The 14,630-nt window shown below is 38.0% G+C and overlaps 2 protein-coding genes across 3 annotated transcripts in view; one reads left to right on the top strand and one right to left on the bottom strand.

Moving 5' to 3' along the window:
* Window positions 1-2,562: 2,562 nt before the first annotated feature.
* Polr2F (RNA polymerase II subunit RpII18) lies at window positions 2,563-12,389 on the bottom strand. The gene is made up of 4 exons (XM_071690525.1): window positions 12,103-12,389; window positions 10,662-10,725; window positions 8,005-8,093; window positions 2,563-2,957 (listed from the first exon to the last, which is right to left on the bottom strand). The coding sequence occupies exons 1-4, from the start codon at window positions 12,129-12,131 to the stop codon at window positions 2,747-2,749; spliced, it is 393 nt and encodes a 130-aa protein (XP_071546626.1). The 5' UTR covers window positions 12,132-12,389; the 3' UTR covers window positions 2,563-2,746.
* A 601-nt stretch (window positions 12,390-12,990) lies between these two features.
* The window catches only part of LOC139764069 (armadillo repeat-containing protein 6), an 80,295-nt gene continuing 78,655 nt past the window's right edge, over window positions 12,991-14,630 (top strand). Inside the window, exon 1 of one of the 2 annotated variants that reach the window (XM_071690523.1) lies at window positions 12,991-13,145. The gene's annotated coding sequence lies outside the window, so the exon portion shown is untranslated. The remainder of the gene's footprint in view (window positions 13,146-14,630) is intronic. The other variant, XM_071690524.1, reaches the window with a different exon arrangement.

Below are 14,630 nucleotides of genomic sequence, written 5' to 3'. Positions count from 1 at the left end.
ACGAATGGGGCCTTTGTTGTCTTTTCCTAGCGCTACCTCGCACACATGAGGGGGGAGGGGGATGGTATTCCATGTGTGGCGAGGTGGCGATGGGAATGAATAAAGGCAGGCAGTGTGAATTGTGTGCATGGGTGTATATGTATGTGTCTGTGTGTGTATATATATGTGTACATTGAGATGTATAGGTATGTATATTTGCGTGTGTGTGGACGTGTATGTATATACATGTGTATGGGGGTAGGTTGGGCCATTTCTTTCGTCTGTTTCCTTGCGCTACCTCGCAAACGCGGGAGACAGCGAGAAAGTAAAATAAATAAATAGATATATATTATTATCATTATTATTATTATCATTATTATTATTATTATTTTGCTTATACAACATACAACATATTTTGCATATACAACATACCCATGCATATTTGACAATCCTTTTCCTCTTCCCTGATAATTTTCACTCATTTCTGTCCATTCCAAACCTTCCATGCCCTCCCATAACTTGCTTTCATCATTTTCATATGCCCTCCACACACCCTGCCCAAGAATATGGGTTTCCCCAATCCCTAGCACATCCATGCTACAACTTTTAAACCTCTCCACAATCTCCTTTCTTTTATTCTCACATCATCCCAATCACATTCGTGCCATCACCCTCAAATGCTCATTCCTTTTAACCCTCAGTATAACTAGTAGACTACAGTGCCGCTTCTTAGCTTTTTTTGCCTCACCCTTGACAGGTCACTGGCAGAGGGCAACTCCAGTTGCAAGGCAGCAAGGCTCAAAAATTATCAAAACTAAAAGTAACATTGCGTTTGTCCAAATCTAAAACTATTGCCCTGATATAAATGGGCAACACCTCCCCCTTTAGTTCCATTCCTAAGGGGTGTACTGAAGAGGTCACCACGAGAAGGAGGGGTGAGATGGCTACGCCAGTAAAACTAGAGTACCCCTCGAGGTACTGAAACTCAATACTTTTCCCAATTCTCAAAAAACTAAATACAGCAAAAACTCATGGTTGACAGCTCTGGAGAGACCGATGATGATATAAAGTATGGTTGAGAGAGCTGAAGAGGGTGTGCTGAAATGGTTTGGACAAGTGGAGAGAACAAAAAAGTGAACAGGTACACCAAATTGGAAACAGAAGTCTTGTACATGCAGGAGGGTGAAAGGCATGAACAGGAATTGGAATGACATGGTATACTGGGGCTGACATGCTGTCAGTGGATTGAATGAGGGCATGTAAAGTGTCTGGGGTAAACTGTGGAAAGATCTGTGGGGCGTAGTTGTGTATAATGAAGTGGTATACTGGGGCTGACTTGCTGTCAATGGATTGAACGAGGGCATGTGAAGTGCTGGGGGTAAACCATGGAAAGATATGTGGGGCGTAGTTGTGGATAGGGAGCTATGGTTTCATTGCGTTACACAAGACAGCAAGAGAATGGATGTGAGCAGATGTGATATTTCTTCGTCTGTTCCCGTTGCTACCTTGCTAACGCAAGAAACAGCGATGAAGTATAAAAAATATTCATCGCTAATTACAAAATCTATTCTGCAATATCATTAAGGGTATTTGAGGCTTCTTGCATGTTACTCAAACCTTTGCATTGTACATCATCATCAGCATACATTATAAACTGGTGTCTCCAGGAAAGTTACACAAAGCTATCATGTACATTAATATGGGGATGACAAAACATCCTTATGGAGCCCCCAACTCTCTCATTAACAACCTTGAAACCAAACTCTTGCTATGCTAGTACCTTTTTCATACTAGATCACAGTTTCCCACATTAACAAGATAGCACCAGGAACAGATGAAGAAAGGCTTCATCAGCAAACATCCATTCTCTGGCTGTCTTTAGTAATCCACCTAAAACCACAGCTCCCTATCTACAACCAGGCCCCGCAGCGTACAGGAAGTCACATTGCATCTAAACAGGAAGAATTTGAAGGTAATCCTATCACTGACTAAGGGGAGAGATATAGAGAAGAGTGGATGGGGATGTATGTCCAGGATGATGTTACCCTGCAAGTCTTAGTGTTAAAGAGTACTGATGTGCAGGTGCCACGGAAGTGCCAGCGCAATGGCCATGAATTTTGCAAACACACACATTATGTCACTATACATCAGTATCCTCGCTAGTGCTAAACTGGGAGTTGCTGAAGTTTGGAATGATGGACTGAATAAATTATCAAAAATAATCTCAAAGTAGAACTCTTGGAATCCTCTGACCTAAACTTTACCTCACACAATAAGTCTTCATCAAATGTCAAACTCATACTTAACCTTAACTAAATAAGTACAAATACAGTTTTCCTCAAGTTCAAAGCATTAACTATTTGCTTTCACAGTACATCAAACACCAAGTACATACTTGCTAACTGGCAAGCACTCACTCAACATAAGACATCTCTTCAGTTCTATTAAAGATCTTTGGAAGCAACCTATGGACATGATCAAGTTCCGGGCTGCTGTTTTTCTGTCAGTCAAGCCATTAAGCAAAAACATCGTATATAGCCCTAACTTATTCTTTCCAACTGGCATTAATAATAGTCAGAAAGGTGTTTTTATAGTTATTTCTTTTATTACAGGTAATTTATTAACCAAAGTTATTCAACCATCTTCAGACAAATATTGTTGATTTCTTTGTCTAAAAATAATGGATCTTAATGATATGAATAATGATTTGATATGAAACATGAACCACCATACAATATGCAAATAAATAGGCAATTACAATGTACACTCAAAAGTCACTGATTATAAGTTCATCTATACCCCAGTCTTCAAAAGATCCATCTGGCAGGTAGCGACGAATGATGATAGGAATTTTCCTCTCCCTCAACTCTTTGGCTGCAATTTGGAGTGGGTCTGATTCAGCATCAACCTCTACCATGACAGGTGCACACATTGCAATCTGTAATGCTCTTGTACCTAAAACTCTGGCTCTTTCATATCTGTCACAAAAAAAATAAGATGATTAATACTACAATGTCATGCAAAAGATAAAGTTTCGAAAAATTCACATCAACTGAGGTGTAATAATTAAGAGTACAGGTCAAGTTTATTCATTTTTTCTCTTTATATGTACTTGCATTCCTGATATAGGGAGGTAATATTGGAAACAGACAATTCAAACTTCAAGGAACCCCCAGTCCTACCTGAAGGCAGTGATAAAAAAGGAGTGAAAGATTTCCATCCCCATGCTCCCACTCCTCTTGGCTGGCTTCTACAACATGAAATATGTAAATGGTATTTTTTTTCTCATTATTTATTTATTATTTTATTATACTTTGTCGCTGTCTCCAGCGTTTGCGAGGTAGCGCAAGGAAACAGACGAAAGAAATGGCCCAACCCCCCCCCCCATACACATGTATATACATACGTCCACACACGCAAATATACATACCTACACAGCTTTCCATGGTTTACCCCAGACGCTTCACATGCCTTGCTTCAATCCACTGACAGCACGTCAACCCCGGTATACCACATCGCTCCAATTCACTCTATTCCTTGCCCTCCTTTCACCCTCCTGCATGTTCAGGCCCCGATCACACAAAATCTTTTTCACTCCATCTTTCCACCTCCAATTTGGTCTCCCTCTTCTCCTTGTTCCCTCCACCTCCGACACATATATCCTCTTGGTCAATCTTTCCTCACTCATCCTCTCCATGTGCCCAAACCACTTCAAAACACCCTCTTCTGCTCTCTCAACCACGCTCTTTTTATTTCCACACATCTCTCTTTTTTTTCTTTTTTTTTAAATTTTCCAAAAGAAGGAACAGAGGGGGCCAGGTGAGGATATTCCAAAAAAGGCCCAGTCCTCTGTTCCTAATGCTACCTCGCTACCGCGGGAAATGGCGAATAGTTTAAAAAAAAAAAAAAAATCTCTCTTACCCTTACGTTACTCACTCGATCAAACCACCTCACACCACACATTGTCCTCAAACATCTCATTTCCAGCACATCCATCCTCCTGCGCACAAGTCTATCCATAGCCCACGCCTCGCAACCATACAACATTGTTGGAACCACTATTCCTTCAAACATACCCATTTTTGCTTTCCGAGATAATGTTCTCGACTTCCACACATTCTTCAAGGCCCCCAGGATTTTCGCCCCCTCCCCCACCCTATGATCCACTTCCGCTTCCATGGTTCCATCCGCTGCCAGATCCACTCCCAGATATCTAAAACACTTCACTTCCTCCAGTTTTTCTCCATTCAAACTCACCTCCCAATTGACTTGACCCTCAACCCTACCGTACCTAATAACCTTGCTCTTATTCACATTTACTCTTAAGTTTCTTCTTCCACACACTTTTCCAAACTCAGTCACCAGCTTCAGCAGTTTCTCACATGAATCAGCCACCAGCGCTGTATCATCAGCGAACAACAACTGACTCACTTCCCAAGCTCTCTCATCCCCAACAGACTTCATACTTGCCCCTCTTTCCAAAACTCTTGCATTTACCTCCCTAACAACCCCATCCATAAACAAATTAAACAACCATGGAGACATCACACACCCCTGCCGCAAACCTACATTCACTGAGAACCAATCACTTTCCTCTCTTCCTACACGTACACATGCCTTACATCCTCGATAAAAACTTTTCACTGCTTCTAACAACTTTCCTCCCACACCATATATCCTTAATACCTTCCACAGAGCATCTCTATCAACTCTATCATATGCCTTCTCCAGATCCATAAATGCTACATACAAATCCATTTGCTTTTCTAAGTATTTCTCACATACATTCTTCAAAGCAAACACCTGATCCACACATCCTCTACCACTTCTGAAACCACACTGCTCTTCCCCAATCTGATGCTCTGTACATGCCTTCACCCTCTCAATCAATACCCTCCCATATAATTTACCAGGAATACTCAACAAACTTATACCTCTGTAATTTGAGCACTCACTCTTATCCCCTTTGCCTTTGTACAATGGCACTATGCACGCATTCCGCCAATCCTCAGGCACCTCACCATGAGTCATACATACATTAAATAACCTTACCAACCAGTCAACAATACAGTCACCCCCTTTTTTAATAAATTCCACTGCAATACCATCCAAACCTGCTGCCTTGCCGGCTTTCATCTTCCGCAAAGCTTTCACTACCTCTTCTCTGTTTACCAAATCATTTTCCCTAACCCTCTCACTTTGCTCACCACCTCGACCAAAACACCCTATATCTGCCACTCTATCATCAAACACATTCAACAAACCTTCAAAATACTCACTCCATCTCCTTCTCACATCACCACTACTTGTTATCACCTCCCCATTTGCGCCCTTCACTGAAGTTCCCATTTGCTCCCTTGTCTTACGCACTTTATTTACCTCCTTCCAGAACATCTTTTTATTCTCCCTAAAATTTAATGATACTCTCTCACCCCAACTCTCATTTGCCCTTTTTTCACCTCTTGCACCTTTCTCTTGACCTCCTGTCTCTTTCTTTTATACATCTCCCACTCAATTGCATTTTTTCCCTGCAAAAATCGTCCAAATGCCTCTCTCTTCTCTTTCACTAATACTCTTACTTCTTCATCCCACCACTCACTACCCTTTCTAATCAACCCACCTCCCACTCTTCTCATGCCACAAGCATCTTTTGCGCAATCCATCACTGATTCCCTAAATACATCCCATTCCTCCCCCACTCCCCTTACTTCCATTGTTCTCACCTTTTTCCATTCTGTACTCAGTCTCTCCTGGTACTTCCTCACACAGGTCTCCTTCTCAAGCTCACTTACTCTCACCACCCTCTTCACCCCAACATTCACTCTTCTTTTCTGAAAACCCATACAAATCTTCACCTTAGCCTCCACAAGGTAATGATCAGACATCCCTCCAGTTGCACCTCTCAGCACATTAACATCCAAAAGTCTCTCTTTCGCACGCCTGTCAATTAACACGTAATCCAATAACGCTCTCTGGCCATCTCTCCTACTTACATAAGTATACTTATGTATATCTCGCTTTTTAAACCAGGTATTCCCAATCATCAGTCCTTTTTCAGCACATAAATCTACAAGCTCTTCACCATTTCCATTTACAACACTGAACACCCCATGTATACCAATTATTCCCTCAACTGCCACATTACTCACCTTTGCATTCAAATCACCCATCACTATGACCCGGTCTCGTGCATCAAAACCACTAACACGCTCATTCAGCTGCTCCCAAAACACTTGCCTCTCTTGATCTTTCTTCTCATGCCCAGGTGCATATGCACCAATAATCACCCACCTCTCTCCATCAACTTTCAGTTTTACCCATATTAATCGAGAATTTACTTTCTTACACTCTATCACATACTCCTACAACTCCTGTTTCAGGAGTATTGCTACTCCTTCCCTTGCTCTTTTTTCTCATATCTTGGGATAATTTTATCTATGTATTGAAAAATTCTATTACAAAACAAATGCTGAAAATACAAGATAGTTCCGAATATCACATTCTTAAATCTTCAAAGCATTCCAACCCGAGGCTCTTGTCTGTTCGCTCCTACAGAGGGCTACCATATTCTCCCTAATCATCACAATATGGATTGTGGGGGGAAAGAGAGGCAAATGAATGCATGTGCATTAGAGCAAGATGCAGGTCTGGTGTGCTGGGGGTGGGAGGACCATAACATAGCAAGAGGATAAGTAAACACAAACTTTGGGGATATGTGTCAGAAGCAATGCAGAAAGAGCAAGGAGAGATGAAAACTTAAAAAGAGGAGGTGGAATGAAGGAAAGTTTAGTGTCTGGGCCTGAACATTCAGAAGGGCAAGAAGCACAAATGGGGTAAAATGAACTGGACTAATATAGCATAAAGGAGTTGACAGGATGCCATTCGACTGAACCAATGCATTTGAAGCAGTGAAAGTACACCACATTGTAGTCTGTGGGGCATGGCTGTGGATGACTTGCTCTGGTTTTGGGACAATATGCTTGAAAGGAGAATGCATGTGTGCAAATGAGACTGTTATTCATTTGTTCCTGATCCTACTGTGGTATGGCTGGAGAGGTAACTGACAAAAGCTAAGAACCATGTTATCAATTTGTAAAATCATGATGTGATCATTTAAAAGATGAGTCTTATGTTATCAGTAATTTCATATATAAGTATACAGTATCCTTGTAATATATACATGAAAACATATCCATTATAATAAGTAATCAATAAACCATGTTTCCTTGTAGACCACAGTCACAAACCAGAAAAAAGGCACACGATGTCAACATGGCAGAGCTAAAGTGGCTAAAGCCAACCAGCAAGAAAAGATATCCAAAATACTAAGTTATATTACAAAATTCAGCAGTATGAAGAAAAAGAATACTGGCATACAAGAAATATGCCAATTCATATAGAGGGCAAACGTATAAAAAAATTTAACAAACTTTCCTTGAAGAAATATTGGCATGCAATAAATGATATGCCAGTTCATAAAGAGGGCAAACTTATTCATTAAAAACTTTTTGCCATGACTTAAAGCTACCATCCTGAAATGATGACAATGGGCTTGATGGTGAAACAGCTGTGTGATGGTTATGATGGCATATAAGAGGGAAGGTTGGGTATTGGCGTACGTAGTGAACTGATCTTGTGAAAAAGTCAAAGTTCTTCAGATTTATTTCAATTACATTTTGGATGAACCATATAATTCTGATGACTTTAGACATATGAAGAAAGAATTTCAATAAAACACTGTTTTTTAAGGGAAATTTTGCAATAGCATTATTATTCACCTACCTCATCAAACAAAATCAGATGGCAGCATTAGCTAAAGCTACATGATAAAAGAAAGGTGACAGAGTTGGCTAAAACTTCAATACTGATCACAACACTAATGTGACTGTTCTGAGTGAATGCAGAAATGTAGGGTATATCATGTGTAAGAGCTCTCATGCAGAAGGGAGACTTAATACTAACAATATGAAAAACACTTATCCTATTCTAGTGTACCTGATACAGGTGAACTAGAAATATACTTACTTAGTCATATATGGTGTTGTAATCCGTTTTTGTGTGGGTACTGGCTGACCTTCCCCAGCAGGGATTAACTCTACCTGGTTCTCATCCTCCTAAAAAGAGAAAATACATGGGGATTAACTCAGTTCATCATGAATGGGATTCTTCAAGATCAAGTGATCCATTAAAATGAAACACTGTTCACATATGGTACAATGATATTTGATGAAATTTGAGAATTCTTCAGCTTGACTACAGGTAGACCCCACTTTACAAAGCAATAGCTTATGAATTTCTAGAGTCACAAATAATTTCCCCACTTCAGTTTATAAATCAAAACTTGAAAGTAACAGATAACTCATTTTTTTGTAATATTTTACAAAAAAAGATGCTGAGAAGCTGACACATGCATCTGGTCTGTATATACTACAGGCAGTAACAACTGTAAAAAATTCATATATGTAAAACTAAAGTATCTGTAACCCAAAATTCCGCTGGCCCACTGTCATAGGTGTAACGAGGGAAGGAAATACCTGTAATATCTTTAGATAAGCTTAGATCAACTCATGCTATTCAAAGGGAAATCTGTGTACAAGAACTTTGCTGAAGCCTGAAAGACATGCAAGTTTTGAATGGCAGCACCACTGTGGTGGGATTGATAAGTTTTGGCATATAATCTAAAGTATGGAAAACATATCCTCCAATACTTTACTAAGCACAACAATAAGATTATAAAGACAATTACCAAATATTCAGGTTTAAACCTACACTTGTTGTTTAAGTTAACCCCTTAAGAAACAATGAACAAGGCACGCCACTCCTTACCTTTACTGCAACACGAGAGTAATGTCCTGTTTATAAAGTTGAAAAGAAATGTGATTTCAAAGTGAAAAGAATTTTCAAAATCTATACTTTAGGAAATTTTAACTAGGGTTAGTCCAACAGGCTTTGCCAGGAAACCACTCATTGTCATATCACATCATGATGAATTTCTGCCTATACCTCTGTTATCTTTTTTCTTTATGTATCATGAATCATTTGTTCCACAGTTAGAGCTGTAATGAAGATTTAATAAAAGAAATTACTTCCTTGATAGCACCTGGGTGTACCAATGCATCAACAATTAAGACAATGACTGCCGGGCTGACACAAAAAGTGCTTGGAGATTCAAGTGGCAAGATTGTCAATTACATTGGTTTGCTCCAAGTCTTGTAAGTGATCCAAAAATCAATAAACACATTCAGTTAAACCCTTACGATGATGCCATATTTCTGTCTTATAATCAGTGTGTACACCAAAAATAGTCATTAATATTATGGTTTAAAGCATTTCAAGGTTTTTGTAATTGTTTTAGAAAGTATCAGGATTTATAATGGGAGTATAAGGGTTACTGTGTTCGATATATGATTTTTTCCTTTATGAAGTTTTTCAGGAGTGAAACCTTCATAAACTGAGGTCTACCTGTACACTAAAAAATAATAAAGAGCACAGAACACAGACATGAATACAAATTCTCTTTCATGGGTAGGGTGTCTGACTGACTGGTTCTGTGGAAAATGTAAAGCATTAGAACCTAATAATTATTCTAAATGAAATCAAGAACTCCTGCCAAGTCCAAGTAGACTATTGGTCCCTACTTCATCCTTTTCACTGGACAACTCTGAGTCTGACTTAGTGGCTTCTTATGATGAAGCAGTTTGATAGAAAAGGTTTAAGAATTCAGTTCATCTTGGAAAAAAGTTTAATATCCTTCCTCCTTAAGTCTGACACTCAGTCCTGATTTCATTATGAAGATTACTTGCTACCTGAAAGTTCATGTACGTTAGGTATTAATTCACAAGAACCTTAGTACTGGTTGCTATCAGAATTTACCATTTTACAATTGTTTCCCAAGAAGGAGCTTTTTTTTTTTTTCTAATTTTCCTGACATGTATTGGGACAGGCTGACCAGAAACGTAAAGAACCTAACTTAATCTGGCTAAGTTTAGTCTACCTGTTCAGGCTTATAGAACCTTCCTTGCCTGGTTTGGGTAGTGTTCCTAGCCTTATTGTACCCCTCCCCACAAATTTCTAGGAACTGATTTATTAGCCTCATACTTTAAAAGTATTAAAACAGGACTCCCATGATGATAGTTGGTACAGGCTATTGACTGCCAATCAGTGCTGTTAAAATTTTTTGTCCTCATTACTATCTTTTTACTATGTTTCACTAAGCCCAGAAATAATAATTAAGATGGTGGATGCTTTAATCATCAAATATGGCATCTATTCATTCCATACTAAACAATGCTGGCTTCTTTTATATCCATTTTACTCTTCCTTCAATAATTGTAAGTGTTCCAGAAGCTGTTCAATGCCTCACTAAGTATCTCTCTTTTCCCTTAACTGCAGAATAGATGTCATTCCTGTCTGTGTCCTCAGTAATCCTGAAATTTCTGGATCTGGATGTGGTGAGCTGCTGCTGGAGACCAGTTTGGCAGCCATGAAGACAGTTGGTGATGTCAACCCAGTGGGGGGTCACTGTTTGGCTGAAAGTGGCCCCAGAGTAACAAGGAAGTGACTAAGAAGACCCTTGGAGAGTTTGCACAAGGTAAGCAACGGCAGAGGCTAGCATGTCAGAAATGGGGTCTTAATAAGTCCAGGCCTAAAAACAACATACTGTATATCGTATTACATCTTACCTCGCCTTCTTGTAAATCATCAAGGTTTTCATCTTCTTCTACCTCCTCAAAGTCATCCCCAACACTATGAAAATGAAGAAAAAATATTTTCACACTTAAATGCAAATGAAAATTGCAGATGATGGGTATACAGTAAATATAAAAGAAAAGAAAAACTGCATTTTAGAAATATCAATTATGTTGCCTACAAAAAATGGAAATGATGGAGCCAGCAATATCAAAAAGTACTAAAATAAGTATTATGATAAAAGTACAACTCACACCACTATACAATATTTTTACACAAAGCAAGTCTAGCTCTATCAAAATCAAAAGTACTATACTGCCTAAAGTTAACTGAAACTTGAAATCAAACTTAACAGTTTTTCATAAACACTACAAATAGTCACTGATGAGATAATACACAATTAATCAAAAAGACACCAGTTCTCATGTTGCAAGTGTAGAATCTTCAAAGTTCAAAATAATTGCTTTTTTGCCCCAATCTCTTCTCTTTTAAAAAACATAACTACACAGTGACGTAATCCAAGTGCTCAAAATTATGAACAAGTCTGATAAGTAAATCACGAACATCTTTTCAAATTACAAGAAAATACAGTTACCAGGACAAATGAAATAAAACTCATAGCTAACAGATGTAGTGCGGACATGGGGAAAAGCTTTTCCAATACGTGTGTTGAATACTGGAATAAGTTACTGTTAGATATAGTGAATGCTAAGACTATAAACATAACTTCAAAAGTTGTTTAGACAAATTTCATACATTCAGGTATACTTTGAAAAAAACGCCAGAAATACACTGTATAAACGACGGTGGTAATGGGGACACTAGAAGGATAATGTGCAGCAGCAAGGAGCTGGTGATAGCTTAAAAAAATACAGAGCAGAATTACATTTTCTTGTCAAGTTAAACTCCTTTTTTCTAACAGACAATCCACTTGTGGGCCAAGCACGCCTCCTGTTGTCTGTCTTTCTCATGTAAAGTCTTGATGGGCCGAAATTACCCTAAATTTTTGCAATCTGCAGTGATCAAAATGAAGGCACCTAACCATCTTCATATTAAGTATTACTGCTTCAGTTATCAGTATTTACCCTATTTTCCTCTATTATTTCCACAGCATGACACACACTTTAGAATTGATTGGACTTAAAACTAAATGAGATTCTCATCAAACTTAATACAGTTGTTCTCCAGCACTTGAAGAATAGGGTCTCTTTACCTTTTCGGGCAATCTGCGAATTTATTAGGTTGTTACGATTGGTTTGGCTGAAACTGTCTTTCAGATGGTTAGTGATGTCTTCATTTCTGTCGCAAACAGGTGGATGTCCAAAACGGTGTTATTACTAGGAAGGTAATATTACCCTTTCGGACATCCAACGAATTATTTAAAGTCAATAACTTGTAAAACACCATAAAATAAGAATCTGTCATGACACTTACTCATCACCATCAAATTCTTCATCAGCCATGGTTCCTTTATGAAAACTATAGGAAATCCCGACTATGTAAATACACAATTCTTCGCCACCAATTCACATACAGTTGGATATTTTTTCCATCTTGAGAAATGTGGAGAATTATTTCAAGTAGCTTATAAATGTAAATATGATCTTCGTACAGAACACGTGTTACTATGAACTCTATATTTATCTTCAGTTAAGTAAAAACAGTATTCGGATTCATTCAGTCAATGAATACTTTTCTCCACATTTCATATACTTAATGGTCTTAGACGTATGTGAACAATTCTTAACGTTTATATAGAATGGCTTCGTCCGTGTTGTATTATGTGACTCAAACTTTAACTTAGTTTTGTAGGCAGAAAAGGAGTTTTTGTATTTAAATGTGTTATTACTTATCATTTTCTTAAGCAGCTAATTTTATCCGAAAAGAAAATTTAGTATTGTGATTGATTGTAAACGTATTTTTCAAGGTGTTCCCCTGATTTAAGCGGACATAGATTGACAGCTTTGGGGATCGGGAAAGATATGGCCTTTGTATTTTTTCTAGGACAAGGAAGGATATTCAGACTTTTGTAAGAATTAACCCATAACTTAGACTTCAACTTAGTTTAATCTAATTTGCGCTATGATTTTCTTCTTTTGGTCTTTTCAGAATTCATCTTGTTGAATTATGGGCGTTGATTATATTTCTATTCGTATTTTATGTTATTCAAACAATTCTCAACGCTTGATCGCTTTTCGTCTTTTATCATAACTTGAAATATATTAGAAAATGATATTTCATTATAGTTTTTCATTGAGATTACTGGCTCGCCATCTCTTGTTACTGAACAGCTTGTTCGTTCTGTGAAACAAAAGGTTGGCTCGTTTTCCCCCACCGTGTTTGAGTCGGGTTGATGTCCTGGGTTGAGTGAGTCATTTGACTGTTCTCTTGTAACTCACCTGTGACAGTTAACTGTGAATACGGTAGTTACCTGACAAATTCCTCTTATAAGTGAATCGCAACGTGATAAAAAGAGTGTAAGTCAGTAGAACATATTCTTATAAGTATAGTGAAGATGCTCTAAATAGAGGGTAAGGTGATTAAGTGTGGCTTACAGGAGACAGTAAAAGGTCTACCTACAGGGACTTTAGAGACAAATATGGGTGGCCTTTGTAGCTTTCACTATTAGACACAGTTCATGTTCAGTCTTGATAACATTTAATCTGGGACTATGATATACCATTCTTGCAATTTCATTTCGAGAATTTATAACTAATATTAAAGAAATCGTTCCTTGGCTGTATGTCTTGGGTTAAATGTTTAATAATTGCCCTCCTACTGTATGATAAGGATTGAACTGAATATAGAAGGGAAGACAAGACATTTGTGTTTTTCCAGTTGGGTTTAGTTGCATATGTAGTTGGGTCGTTACATTAACTTAGTTATCCAACTGAACCACTATACTTTTCCCATATATAGTGATGTCTTAGTTAAGTACCGAGAAATCGAAGTCAAATCCAGTGCTAACTCAAAATGTTTTATATGTTAAGATGTATTACTGTACAATCAGGCAAGAAAGTATCTGGCTAATGGGGGAAAGTTATGTTTTTTTTACCAGCATACCTATACTGTAGGTTTGATCTTGCTGTTGCAGTGTAACTCAAGATGGTTAACTATATGTGGTAATTATTTACTTTATATATATATGTATATTATTGGGAGAAAGTTCTACAGTCACAGGCACAATCTCTTGAGACTTTCTATGCCATCCCAGTATTCACTGAAATAGTACTCTCTGTCTTTACTAATTATCTTTTTACCTGGATACGTGTTATGGCCTTAGATTACTTTGGTAGTGACTGTATCTCATGAACCATTCGCAAGGTAGAACTTTGAGAGCATTGAGCATCCAAAAACATGGATTGAGTTCACTCAAATTGTATGAGCATAGTTTTATCTTGAATTGGAAGAAATTTACGGTGTAAGTGACCTTACAACTACACTTTGTGGTGTCCACATCTTAGTGCTACTCAAATGATAATGCCCTCTCAACTAACTGAAGACAAAGTGTTACTTCTTGATGATTATTAGGAATTGGGCTATATTTCATGTAGGCTTGTATGAAGTTACCATGGGGATTTAGGATGTCAAACCAAAGCATACAGGTTAACCTGTAGGATATGAATTGGTTCTGTAGAATTTTCTTGTAAGAGGTAATGCTTCCTTCATATGTCTAGGGCTTCCTGTTGGATTTTACAGGCAGGTCAAAATACAGAGAGGGCCTCAAAATGGCCTGTCACGAGTTGAATGTATCACAAATCATTTCATTGAAACATGTTATGTTGGTGGGAGGTATAGTCCTTTCTAAGAATTTTCCCAATGTGTTCTCTTTGAGTTAATTATACAGTATTTTAAATGACTTAGTTCACCACCCATATGTAGTATAGGGTTCCACACTTTGTCTCAATGTGATTTAGATGATTTAATGAAAGCACTAAAAAAAATGTATTATGCTGAAACAT

Source organism: Panulirus ornatus, chromosome 48, assembly GCF_036320965.1.
Source record: "Panulirus ornatus isolate Po-2019 chromosome 48, ASM3632096v1, whole genome shotgun sequence".
NCBI classification, from domain to species: domain Eukaryota; kingdom Metazoa; phylum Arthropoda; class Malacostraca; order Decapoda; family Palinuridae; genus Panulirus; species Panulirus ornatus.
Note: the sequence above shows the minus strand (reverse complement) of the source record. Positions and strands in the feature narration are given on the sequence as shown.

Excerpts from the sequence above, each read along its gene's own strand:
- Polr2F (XM_071690525.1), bottom strand. The coding sequence starts at position 12,131 with ATGGCTGATGAAGAATTTGATGGTGATGA. Across the intron at positions 10,726-12,102 it reads GAAGAATTTGATGGTGATGA|TGTTGGGGATGACTTTGAGG; the intron begins GTAAGTGTCATG and ends TCATTTTCATAG. Across the intron at positions 2,958-8,004 it reads ACAACACCATATATGACTAA|ATATGAAAGAGCCAGAGTTT; the intron begins GTAAGTATATTT and ends TTTTTGTGACAG.